The 12435-nt window shown below is 42.1% G+C and overlaps 1 protein-coding gene across 3 annotated transcripts in view; it reads right to left on the bottom strand.

Annotated features, from left to right (window-relative positions):
• Positions 1 to 12435, bottom strand: part of KATNIP (katanin interacting protein) — a 171598-nt gene that overhangs the window by 95134 nt on the left and 64029 nt on the right. For 2 of the 3 annotated variants that reach the window (XM_074965608.1, XM_074965611.1), the window contains exons 7-9: positions 8710 to 8968; positions 3413 to 3562; positions 1107 to 1318 (exon numbers count right to left, since the gene is read on the bottom strand). In XM_074965608.1, the coding sequence (XP_074821709.1) occupies positions 1107 to 1318; positions 3413 to 3562; positions 8710 to 8968 (621 nt within the window). The remainder of the gene's footprint in view (positions 1 to 1106; positions 1319 to 3412; positions 3563 to 8709; positions 8969 to 12435) is intronic. The other variant, XM_074965609.1, reaches the window with a different exon arrangement.

The raw sequence follows: 12435 nt of genomic DNA on the forward strand, positions 1-12435 counted from the left end.
TTGAAGGTGGGATTTTCAAAGCCTTTAGTGTTAGTAGTAACTGGAAGTAAATTGCTTCCCTAAGAGTAGAGTTAGGCCAACACTGAGACTGGGGGCTTTTGAAAATCCCACTCTGTGTCCCAAGACAATGCCTATTAAGTAAGTATTACCTTACTTTCATAAAACATAGCAAGTTCATGTTATTTGTGAATATGCAGAGGGAACTACTCTCTCTCTCAACCACAAAACAACAGACATCACAAAAAATAAAAAAGAGATTGGAGAATTTGGCAGCCCATAACCTGGAAAGACATTCTGTAACACCAACAGACCCAGTCTTGAATTCCAGCCAAGACGGGTCTGATCCAATTCTGAAGCAAATGAAAAGCTCCCATTGACTTCAATGAAACTAGGATCAGGCCCTAAGTGCTTGGTGAATGTGTGCAATGAAAGTCATGTGACTGCTTTTCAAATTGTTTGGGTGTTAACTTTGAGGGAGGGAATGGCAGAAACCAGAAGGATCCTTTCTACCTCTAGGAAGAAGAGTCACATAAATGGTTAACACATTCTTTTCTGATCTTCTCTGAAATCAAGAAAGAGCTGTAAGGTAATATCACCAGAAAGTGCATATGGGATGACCACACTATTCCATTTCATGTAGTGTTAAGATTCACCCCACCACCTACCCTTGTAAGGCTTTAAATCAGTGATACTCAGACTGAGGCGTCTGAGCCGCAAGCGGCTCTTTAATGTGTCTAATGCGGCTCTTTGCAGCATATGATATTAAAACACTGTGTGATTTAATTATTAACCACTCAGAATGCTTTTACTATGTTATTAACCAACAATAGTTGATAAAATAATAATACTTTCGTCAGTCATTTTGCTGTGAGCATTATATATGACACATATAAAAAATTAACTAAATATTTCCCCTGCCATTCTATTTAAATATGAATATATACTACTATAGTAAATGAAACAATGAATTCATACTAATACTCTTTTGGGTAATGTTGATTGCCAATTTGGCTCCTGAACCACTGAGGTCTGAGTATCACTGCATTAAACTATATAAGATTCCTATTCATGTTTAGGGAAAGGAAATAATTTTTGCTAGTGAACACCTTGGATCTCTCTTGTCCCAGGTCAGTACTTTGGCATACCATTTGATGGCTGGTAGAAGTCTCCAGCCTTCTGCAAAGCATCTCTCTTTGCAAGATCTCATTTTCAACTTGCATAGCTTTAATGACAGCAGAAGCAGATTGCTCAGGATCCTTCTTCTCACACACATTCCTTCGAGTTGCTGACAGTGGCTTTTCTGGTCGAGTTACTGGTCCTGACATCAAAAAGTAGCAAGAAATGTCTATTGATCATCTCATACACGTATAAAACACTCTAAAAGCCCAAGCATGAAATATCTGGTCTAGTTATTAACAAAGGGCTGAACTGGCAGCTTGCAACCCAGCCCAAGTAAGGCACAGCATATAGGTGATGCTAATGTTTGCTTTAAATTTAGAGTTCCAGGTCTTCTCTACCCTGGGCAACTAGTGAACAAATGACATCACAAAAGAATATAGATAGCAGTTTTCAGAGTAGCAGCCGTGTTAGTCTGTATTCGCAAAAAGAAAAGGAGTACTTGTGGCACCTTAGAGACTAACAAATTTATTTGAGCATAAGCTTTCGTGAGCTACAGCTCACTTCATCGGATGCAATGCAGTGTGGCTGTGGTAGCATGCATAGTGGCAGAATGGGCCCGGCTGAGCTGTGCCGAATACATACCCACTGGTTTCCGACAGGTTTGTACTTGGCACAGCTCAGCCATGCTCATGCTGCCGCTACACATGCTACCACAACTACACTGCTATTTATATGCATGTTAGCTCAGTAAGAACTAGCGTGAGTATGTGTACACGAGCAGGGGAATCACACCCCGAGTACATAATGTAAACATAGCCAAAGGCAAAACAATCAAACACAATCCTTCCTCTACAGCCCTCAAAAAGCCCAGACAGCTTTCTGGCCTACTGTTTTTAAAACACAGCTTAATCATACTATAAGAATGATAACAGGGACATTGAAGCCAGCAAAACTTGTGTGATTACCAGTCCTAGCTCATATTCCTCCACCTAACATCTGGTGTCAGAATGCACCAATAAACTGCCCCCGAAGCTACAGAAAATGACACACTTGCCACTGTTCAGGGATATATGGGATGCACTGCACCACCAATTACATAGCAGTGCAGCATACTTTCCATCAAGCTGATAACATCATCAGCTTACTGTGGTGGACAGGATGGGAAAGAGCCTCTGCTACTACCAGCGACTCCCTGGCTTTGGACTTCCCACACCACCTCTGGAGACAGATTAATGAGTTTAGATGTGGCATGGTTCACTGCCCCAAGACTGACTATGCCTGTGGCCTGTGTATCTATGGTGCTGTGAAAGATGCTGCACACATGCTGGATGGTTGCTCTTTTTGTGTTGGGCTCCCCAGAGGTCTTCCCAAGGTGACCACTGTTAGCTCAAGACTATTTAGCTGCTGTTGTTTTTTCCTAAACCTTCCCTTGGTTGTCTTGCTCACACAGAATTGATATATGCATATAATACACTGTTTTAAAAGTGTTTGAAGGAAGTGCAACACACATCTTTCAAAAAACTGGTCAACGCAAGGATCTGATCCAGGAGGTATTACTACAAACATTAGCTGATGCTGGCATCCAAGTGACAGGGGGAGTTTGAGTTTCTCTTTTGTTTAAGAAGGAATATAATTTCTTGGTTTTGTTTAGGTTTTGTATTAATTAAGGAGACACAGTTTGTGCTTTTCAATACTGTTAACTTTACTGGCTCTCAGGATTCATCTGGAAGCTGTGCTTAGCTTGAGAAGTTTTATTACAGTAATAAGGTGATCTGACCCTCTTCCATTCATTTGAGTAACTGGGTTTATGTCAGATATCCGCCACACCCCCAAAAAACCCATCTTTTTGTAACTGAGGGTGAACTTGCTTAAGGGGAGTGGCTGGATTACAGAGAGCTACCATCTTTTGACAGTTCCTCTGAAGATCCAGTAGTTGACATGCAGAGGTTGCCTTCCTGTCAGCACCCTTTCACCATAGGGAATATGTCTATGTAAAGAAAAAGGGGCAAGTATAGAGCAGTAGGGAGGACGGAAAAAGAGGGGAAGAAGTCTTCATTCTGTGGGGGCAGGGAAAGAAGAATGAGGAGGCGGAGAGATAGCATATATAGCCATGGGCTTGCTCCTGCTCCCACTGAAGTCAATGGAATTTTGAGATGAGAGGAAGCATAAAAATGGGCAACAGCCCAGGAAAGCGAGGAAAGAAGTGTGCAGCAGAGACAACATCTAAGCCAGGGCAGGGGAAGGAGAATGGAAGCTCACAATTGTATACTTTACATATTCTCATCTCTCTTACGGGAGCAGGTTCTTTCATGTCCCTCCTGGTGCAGGGGTCCAGCAGAAAGTGGACGAGCCATTTTACTTCTGACCTTCATAGGTCTGATTGGAATGTAGGTTTCAGCAGCATCTTTCCTCTTTGCAGACAGAATTCGTTCCTGTTTCATATCTGCAGAAAAACAAGTGAGAAGAGTAAGAGAACTAGAGTCACAGAGTTTAAGGCTAGAAGGGACCACCAGATCATCCAGCCTGACTTTCTGTATATCACAGGCCACCACCATCACCCAGCTCCCACACACTAAACACATAAGTCAAGTGAAGTTCAACTGGATTTAGGAGCAGCAAATCAGTGAAGACTTATTAGGACTTGTCTACAAATAAGAGTTTTGCTGCTTTAACTATGCTGGCAAAGTTAAAGCAGTACACCCCACCCCCTTCACCTAGTGTAGATGTAGTTATACTGTTACAGAAGTGCTTACATATAGCTTATTCCAGTACAATGAAGCTAAATAAGCTATACCAGTATGAAGTGCCTTATACCTGTATAACTGTATCTACACTAAAGCTTTTACCAGCATAATATATCTGTAAATAAAATATATACATTGCCAACATAGTTATGCCAATAAAACTTGTTAAATGTAGATTAGGATTTAGACACAAATTTTGGATTACAAGGGAAGATGTGATGATCTGTTCTATTATGTTCATCACTTTTACAAGACTGATAAATTTTGTACAAAGTATGCCTTGTGAGGTATCAGTTGAAAGCTCATAATCTGCTGAACATTATTGTCCTGGTAAAATATGTGTATGAGTATGGTATGTAAAGTTACACGAGTCTACTGTATAACACTGTTATAACATGCTCCAATGTTAAGAAAAGCAGGTCTAAACCAGTTTCTCAGGAATAAAGGACAGGCCAACACCCAGCCAGATGTTAAAAGACTATCACCTGCTTAAGTGGCCATTCTCCGTCAGGGGGAAGATGTGACTAAGAAATTTACATTTCATCACAGGGATGGTTCAAACCTCACATCCACAAGAGATGCTTGTCGCCTGCACCCCAGCTGGGGGTAATCCTTAAAGATGGGAGAGGGTTATAAGAATGAGAGACAGTGACCTCCCCTTCACCTTTCTCTCTCCCCCCATCTCTACTCATGGCAGCTTCTGAGCCCACAAAAGGGGGTTGCACATGGACATTGCAGCAAAGATATTCCCACGTTTCTTTTTTGGATCTTTCAGGAACATCAGTCTTTCTGCTTTTGAAGAACAAGACTGCTGGGCAGTCAAAATGACACTTCAGCCTCAAGCACAAGGCAAGAGAGAGATGTGACCCTGCCTGCAAGGGCAATAGTGAAAGAGAAATTGCAGCCAAGAATCTATGTCCTTATTGGTCATCATTCTAAAAAAAAATGGAACTTTTGAAAAATGGAAAGGGTTCAAATAATAAATTTTGTCCTCAAACTTTTAAAGTTTAAATGATTGATAACAGAGGTTTAGAGTTGAAGATCCAACTCACAGAAAAGAGAGGTCACTTACTAGTAGCTGTTGATCAAGAGTTGCCTCTATGTATTTCCACTTGTGGGATATGGTGACCCTGGCACTGAGCTGCAGAACTGCCCTTTAAAAGCTGTATCCATTGAGTGGCAGACAGGAGACACAAAGCCCAATGCTAGTTTGCCAGGTCTCAGTGTGGCTGATCAGATCACATGCTGTGTCTGTGTTTCTCCAGCAGCAAGGTTGCAAGTGAGAGTCAGCACGAGAGACCAAAGCTGCATTTTCTATCTTTGCTGTTCTTTTCTCTCCCTTTCGAGGGTGTTTGCTTCGTTTAGCCTTAGGGAAAGCAGAATATGACTTCAGCAACAACCACAGCTCCAGCTGACCTCAACTAATTAGTTTTCTTGTCCCCAGAAAGAACAATTACCATATTTAATACTACCTTAAAGACCATCAGATGGGATTTTTCCTATAAAAACTCTCGACAGCTAAAGGGAAAGGTAATAAGGGATATTGTTAAAATGAAATCCTTACTTAACACTTTACATTTCAAATGCTTCAACTGTTTTTTTCCCCTTTTTTTCTGTATCTTTAAAAAAAGGATTATAAAGATACTTAATGGTCTAGGCAGGCTACAGTCTCTATTCTAGAAACCGTGACCCATGTTTAACTGTTTAGTGTGGAATAGCAACAGGGTCATATTAACACCATTGACTCTCTGAGCCCATTCATTCAATCAAAATTAGAACGACAGACACATCTGAAATAAGCGTCCATCTCAGGAATCATTGCAGGGCAGGACCACACTTCTTAAATGCCCTATATGGCTCAGGACTCATCATGGCTCCTGCCATTACCCAAAGAGGGTAGCTACTTATACTGTGCTAAAAGCTACACTACACTAAAGACTAATTTAACTAACTATATACAAGAAGAGAATTAGATTATAATGGAGCAATTCAAGGACATGAGGTGAGTTCTGTTAGTTCTCTGCTGAAACAGCAAAGGAACTGAGGCAGCCAGGGGATGCACTCCTTTATATAGTGTAGGGAGATGACATTCCCCTTGTGTGAGACCACTTGTACATCCTACAAACAGACATGGCTTTTAAAGGCAGTTCCACAGCTTGAAGCCAGGGGCACCATATGCCACAAGTGGGAATGAACAGAGGCTGTCAAAGACATAAGTACTGGGCAAGTTAATAGAAAAGCTGATATAGGATTCAAATACTAAAGAATTAAAGGACAGGAATATAATTAATGCCAACATGGTTTCATGGAAAATAGATCTTATAAAACAAACCTCATTTCATTCTTTGATGAGATTACAAGATTGGTTGATAAAGGTAACAGGGCAGATATAACAGACTTAGACTTTTGTAAGACATTTGAATTGATATCACATGATATTCTGCTTAAAAATTAGCCATGTCCAATAGCAACAACACTCATGTTAAATGGATGAAGAACTGTGTAACGGATAGGTCTCAACAAGTAATCATCATTGAACGGGGTGTTTCTAGTGGCGTTCCACAGGGATCAGTTCTAGGCCCAATGCTATTCAACAATTTACATCAATGATCCAGAATCAAATGTAAAATCATGGCTGGTCAAATTTGCAGATGAAACAAAGATAGGTGGAACAGTAAATAATGAGGACAGGGGATTCATAGAGAGTGATCTGGATTCACTTGGTAACCTGGATAAAAAACATGTGTTTTAATACAGCCAAATGGAAAGTTATACATCTAGGAACAAGGAATGCAGGCGATACTTACAGAATGGGAGACTGTCCTGGAAAATAGTGACTGTTAAAAGGAGGTAAGGGTCACAGTGGACAAGCAACTAAACATGAGCTCCCAGTGTGATGCTGTGGCAAAAAAGGATAATGAGATTCTTGGATGGATAAGGAGGGAAGTAGAGAGGTAACTTCACTCTGTGTTGGTATGATGGGGTACAAACCCCACACTGGGGAAAAGGGAATTAAGGAGCAGCTCTAGTTGCAGGAGGCTCTACCCAGCAGAGCCTTCTGGACATGCTGTCAATTGAGACAGAGCTTACAAGGGCACAGCACAGCTCAATCAGGGCGGTCAGTGCAAGGGAGCTGACTTCCACTGGTAGCTCATGCAGGAATCCAAAAGGAACTCCACACAGCCCTGAAAAGACTCAGAGCCGCAAACCACTGCAGAAGAGACAGCAAAGCATCTGCTTGTGAGTGGGGAAGGGAACCTCCTGCTCCCCTTCTGGGGGTACATGTTGCAGGTCATTAGTCAGGCCTTCGCTGTGCCTCTGGGAGGCAGGGATGCAATAGGACAGGGGTCGGCAACCATTGAGAAGTGGTCTGCCAAGTCTTCATTAATTTAAGGTTTCGCGTGACAGTAATAAATTTTACATTTACAGGTTTCAGAGTAACAGCCGTGTTAGTCTGTATTCGTAAAAAGAAAAAAGAAAAGGAGTACTTGTGGCACCTTAGAGACTAACCAGTTTATTTGAGCATGAGCTTTCGTGAGCTACAGCTCACTTCATCGGATGCATAGCTGCATCCGATGAAGTGAGCTGTAGCTCACGAAAGCTCATGCTCAAATAAACTGGTTAGTCTCTAAGGTGCCACAAGTACTCCTTTTCTTTTTTCTTTTTACATTTACAGTGGCCCCTGACAGAACCCCAGACTGGCAGCGGGCTGAGCGTGGCCAGTGGTCTGAGGTTCCGGGCGCCAGCTCCTGCCAGCCGGGGTCCCGGCTGCTGGCCCCGCTCAGCCCGCTGCTGGCCTGGGGTTCCGTTCACCCAGGCAGGCAGCGGGCTGAGTGGGGCCAGCGGCTGGGACCCTGGCTAGCAGCAGCGTGGCAGTAAAAATTGGCTCACATGCCGCCTTTTCCACACGTGCTGCAGGTTGCCAACCCCTGCAATAGGAAGTAACCCAGGGAAAAGGCTGGGTGATACCCTGACCCACGTTGCACACCTGAACTGCCTGCCCCAGGGCCCTGGTTGGAACTGGAGGAGTGAGAGGGCCTGGGTTCCCCTACCTCCAACCCCCGGGCTCAAACCGACTAGGCACTATCATCAACCCCCAGGTTTGAACCCACTAGGTGCTACTAGCAACCTCAGACTTGAACCCACCAGGCACTACTGCCAAACCAGGACTTGAACCCACTAGGTGGTATGACTAGCCAGTGCGCTGATGACTAGAGGACGTGATCTAGGCCCATTACAATTAATGAGACCAGCACTGGAATACTTCATACAGTTCTAGTGTCTACATTTAAACAGGATATTGAAAAACTGGAGAGGGTGCAGAAAAGAGCCACAAAATTATTCAAGGGCTGGCGAAAATGCCTTGCAGTGAGAGATGTAAAGAACTCAATCTGTTCAGTTTATCAAAAAGAAGATTGAGAGATGGCTTGATTACATGGGGAGAAAACACCAGGTACCAAAAGGGCTCTTTAATCTAGTGGAGAAAGGCAGAACAAGAACCAATGGCTGGAAGCTGAAACCAGACAAATTCAAACGGGAAACATGGCACCAATATTTCACAGCGAGGGTGATTAAACATTGGAACAAACTACCAAGGGAAGTGGTAGATTCTCCATCTCTTGAATTCTTCAGAAAGATTGGAATCCTTTTTGGAAGATATGCTATAATCAAACCCATATTACTGGCCTAAATGCAGGGATACCTGCATGAAACATAATGGCCTGTGGTGTATAAGAGGTCAGATTAGATGACATAAGGTTCCCTTTTAGCCACAAACTCTATGAATAAAAACTAGAATTACTACTGCAACGCTGCAGCTGAACTGGTACAGGACACAAAGACTTACTTGTCGGATTCTGCTTAAATTCCAGCACGAGAGCACCAGCATCAAGGTCACAGTATCTTCCAGCCTCCTGATACTTGGGAGCATCCTTCAGTAATGACTCACCACTGGGCAACTGGAGGCTTCCAAAACTTGCAACTGTCTCTTCCACCTGAGAGTGCTCCAAAAGCACATCCTCCTCAACAGAATCATAGTCATCACTAGAACATTCCTTCTCCATCCTTTTCTGACTTACACTGAGTTCCAAACTTCTTCTCAATTCCTGGTACAATCCAGACAGATTTGTCAGCAAAATCTCACATATGTCTTTCAAAATAAAACCAGTTAAACTGCTGCTCCTCCCACCCCCAAGAAGGGAAAAACACAAACACTTTTTATAAATACACACAGCTGGAAGGCAGCTGAAAACATTTTGGGCCTTCGCAAGCAAGAGCATGGAAGTGTAGTATTTCAGGGAAAGCTATGAAACTGAGTAAATAGACTACATTTTAAAAAAAAAATTACATTAAAAGTTGCTGAGGGACAGCAATGCAAAATTTAAATCTACAAAAGCCAGGAAACAGTATACAGCTACACACCTTACCTTCTCCCATATATACAAAGCTGCTCACAAACACTTTCCCTTGGCAAATCAGCCCTACTCAACAAGGTCACACCTAGACAACCTTAACTCAGCCCTCTGTTGCCAGTGTTCCACAGGGATAAATGTTTATTTCTCACAGTTGTGGCTTTCAATATGGCAGAAGCCATCACCAGTTATTACAAACAAACCTGTTTATTACAATAATATTGTGAACTATAATATATTACTATATATTACTATGGCCCATTACAACAATCTGTAACTCATTAATACTCCTTTGTCCTACAGCTGTAGAGGTATTAACTTCCCCTTTCACTTTGAATGCTCCCTTGCAAAACATGTTAACTCCTTATCTGTTCCACCCTTGTATTTAGCTATGATACTCTGAGGATCTGAAGAAGAGCTCTGTGTAAGGTCGCAAGCTTGTCTCTTTCACCAACAGAAGTTGGTTCAATAAAAGATATTACATTACCCACCTTGTCTCTCTAATATATTACTAGTATCTTTCTGAGAGATGTATGGTATAATGAACTCCTATTTATTTTATTTTTACAAAAATGGAAATGTCATTGTCATATTCAGAGAGGTAGCCGTGTTAGTCTGTATCCACAAAAACAATGAGGAGTCCGGTGGCACCTTAAAGACTAACAGATTTATTTGGGCATAAGCTTTCATGGGTAAAAAACCCACTTCTTCAGATAAATCTGTTAGTCTTTAAGGTGCCACCGGACTCCTTGTTGTTATTGTCACATTAAGACTCTGAGCTACTGGTAGTCAGCCAAAAGTTAATTTTAATTCTGTAGCATTTTTGTAGTATTGTGCGTTTCCTTGTTTTTTAAAATACAGAGGGGTGGATCTTCTTTTCTTTCCATTCTCCTAATCTTTTTGCCTCCCCTTCTCTGCAAGAGCCATAAATTCTTGGGGAGGCTATCTACTTCTCTAGTGAAGCATTCTTGTTCAATGAAGGTGGTTTTAAGTGTGTTAAGGTGTACATTCTCGACTTTCTCTTCAGAGCATATTCTATGGTATCTAAGTGCCTGGCTGTAGATAACATATTTCTTGGCGTTGGTGTTCTGGAGTGGTTGTTGGATCAGTGGAAGTAAGTGTGGTGATCTGTTGCTTTCTTGTATATAGTTGTCTGTAGGGTTCCATTGTTGACACTGATCGTGCTGTACAGGAAGTTGATGCTGGTGTGGGAGTTCTCTACAAAGTTTGATGGATGGTAGTTGTTGATGTAGTGGTGGAAATCATTGTTTAGGTTGTCTGTCTGAAGGATAAGAACCTAGGGATGGTCATATGAGGTCAAACCAATGGTCCATCTAGCCCAATATCCTGTCTTCTGACAGAAGCCAAGGCCAGATGTTTCAGAGAGAGTGAACAGAACAGGGAAATGTATTGGATGAAAATATAATTGATGTATTTCAGGTATATAGTTGGTTTTATGATGCATTTATCCAGAAATTCTTCCCTGAGGTAGCCCATAAAGAGGTTGGCATGTTGGGGATCCATCCTGGTACCCATGGCGGTTGAAGAAAACAATGGATGTCCCAGAATAAAAGCTCAATAAGCACTGGAACAGGGATTGTATAAAATATGCCAATGGCCAAGGGTTTTTTGTTGGTTTGTTTTAATATGCCTGAAATGTTGTACAAGATCACATCTGGCATAGCTCAGAACGGAACCTAAGTTTCTTCAATTTAGCCATATTTCCTCTCAGAAAGAATATGCCAAATGTATTGCTTGACTCTGCTTTTATAGAATGGGGCTACTCCTGCATGCGTAACCCACTGTTTCAGTGCAATACACGACCGATTCTAGCAGTAGCTGGTCCATAGACAAAAACAGCCTACTACGGCTGACAGCTTTGGCTCAAGTTGTGGTATCTATGGTGGGGATCTGAAGGTCCCAGGTTCAAATCCTACTAACAACCCAGGTGAATATTATTAAAGTTACACATGACAGAAGTCCTTTTTTTTTTAAAAAAAATCTATAAAATTACATACAAAAGAGGGGCAGTGAGTAAGACAGGTCTGAATAGTAACCAAGATTGATGGCTGTAGCACCCAAGCTCATTTACTCCAAAAGTTCATCAGGGGGAAACAGGGGACTCAAGGAAGACAAAAGATGATTTTCTTGACAAGGTGCTGGACTAAGTCCAAGGAGAACTGGGTTCTAGTCGTGGCTCTGCTGAAGACTTTTAATAGGATTTTGGATAAGTTATTTAAAATCAGTATTTTCAGAGGTGGCTGATAATTGTGTGTTCCTCATTTACTGGGAAATCAACTTGAGCTAGCTAGGGAATGATTTTCTGAAGTGCTGATCATTCAGAATTGTAGCTGAATCCCACAGGAGTTGTGCATGTTTAGCCTTAGGCCCTAGATTCAAAAGCAGAGCTAAGCACCCTGCCAACAAGTGGAATTCACAACCCCGAGCTGGATGCCTGGACTCCTCATACAATGCATGGAGATAGTTGGGTACCAAAAAAGGGACTCACAGAAGCCAGAGTGTAGAGTAGGAAGCCACTTAAGCTAGCCAGTAGGAAATGCCAAGGAGAAAGCTGGAGCCTAAGCCCTGACCCTGAAAGGAAGCTGGATGCTGTGATGTTACACTCCATATTCTTATGGAAATATGCTTATGATATGGATATGACATAACTGAGATATACTTTATGCAAGATGGCTCATGTAAGATAGAATTGGAGAGGTTATGATTTACTGAATGTGATTATTCAATCTGTATGCCTGTATCATTTCTGTATCTGAAGTTAGGAATATTGACCATGTAGCTGTATTTCAAATGTGCTACTTTGGGTGACACCCATAACTAGCCCTTCAGGTACAACAGTGAAAAGCCAGACAAGGCCAATGGCCCATTAGGAAGAAACAACAAGACTGTGAAGATACTAATCTCTCTCCTTCCTAAGAGTCATCCTGGGATGTAGCTGTGACACTAATTGGTCAGGAGGTCCTGTCACCTGGTACTAAACACACTCTTGGACTTCTAGTAATTTTCCACTCACAGGATGGGGAGGTCAAGTTTGGGAAACAAAAGGCTTCCTGCCTTATGTAAATTCTATTTAAGGCTGGGAGGGAAGGCATTCCAGACTCTCCTCCATTGCCTACCCAAGAAGAAGGACTGATGAAAGA

Source organism: Natator depressus, chromosome 10 (assembly GCF_965152275.1).
Source record: "Natator depressus isolate rNatDep1 chromosome 10, rNatDep2.hap1, whole genome shotgun sequence".
In the NCBI taxonomy this organism is placed as follows: Eukaryota; Metazoa; Chordata; order Testudines; family Cheloniidae; genus Natator; species Natator depressus.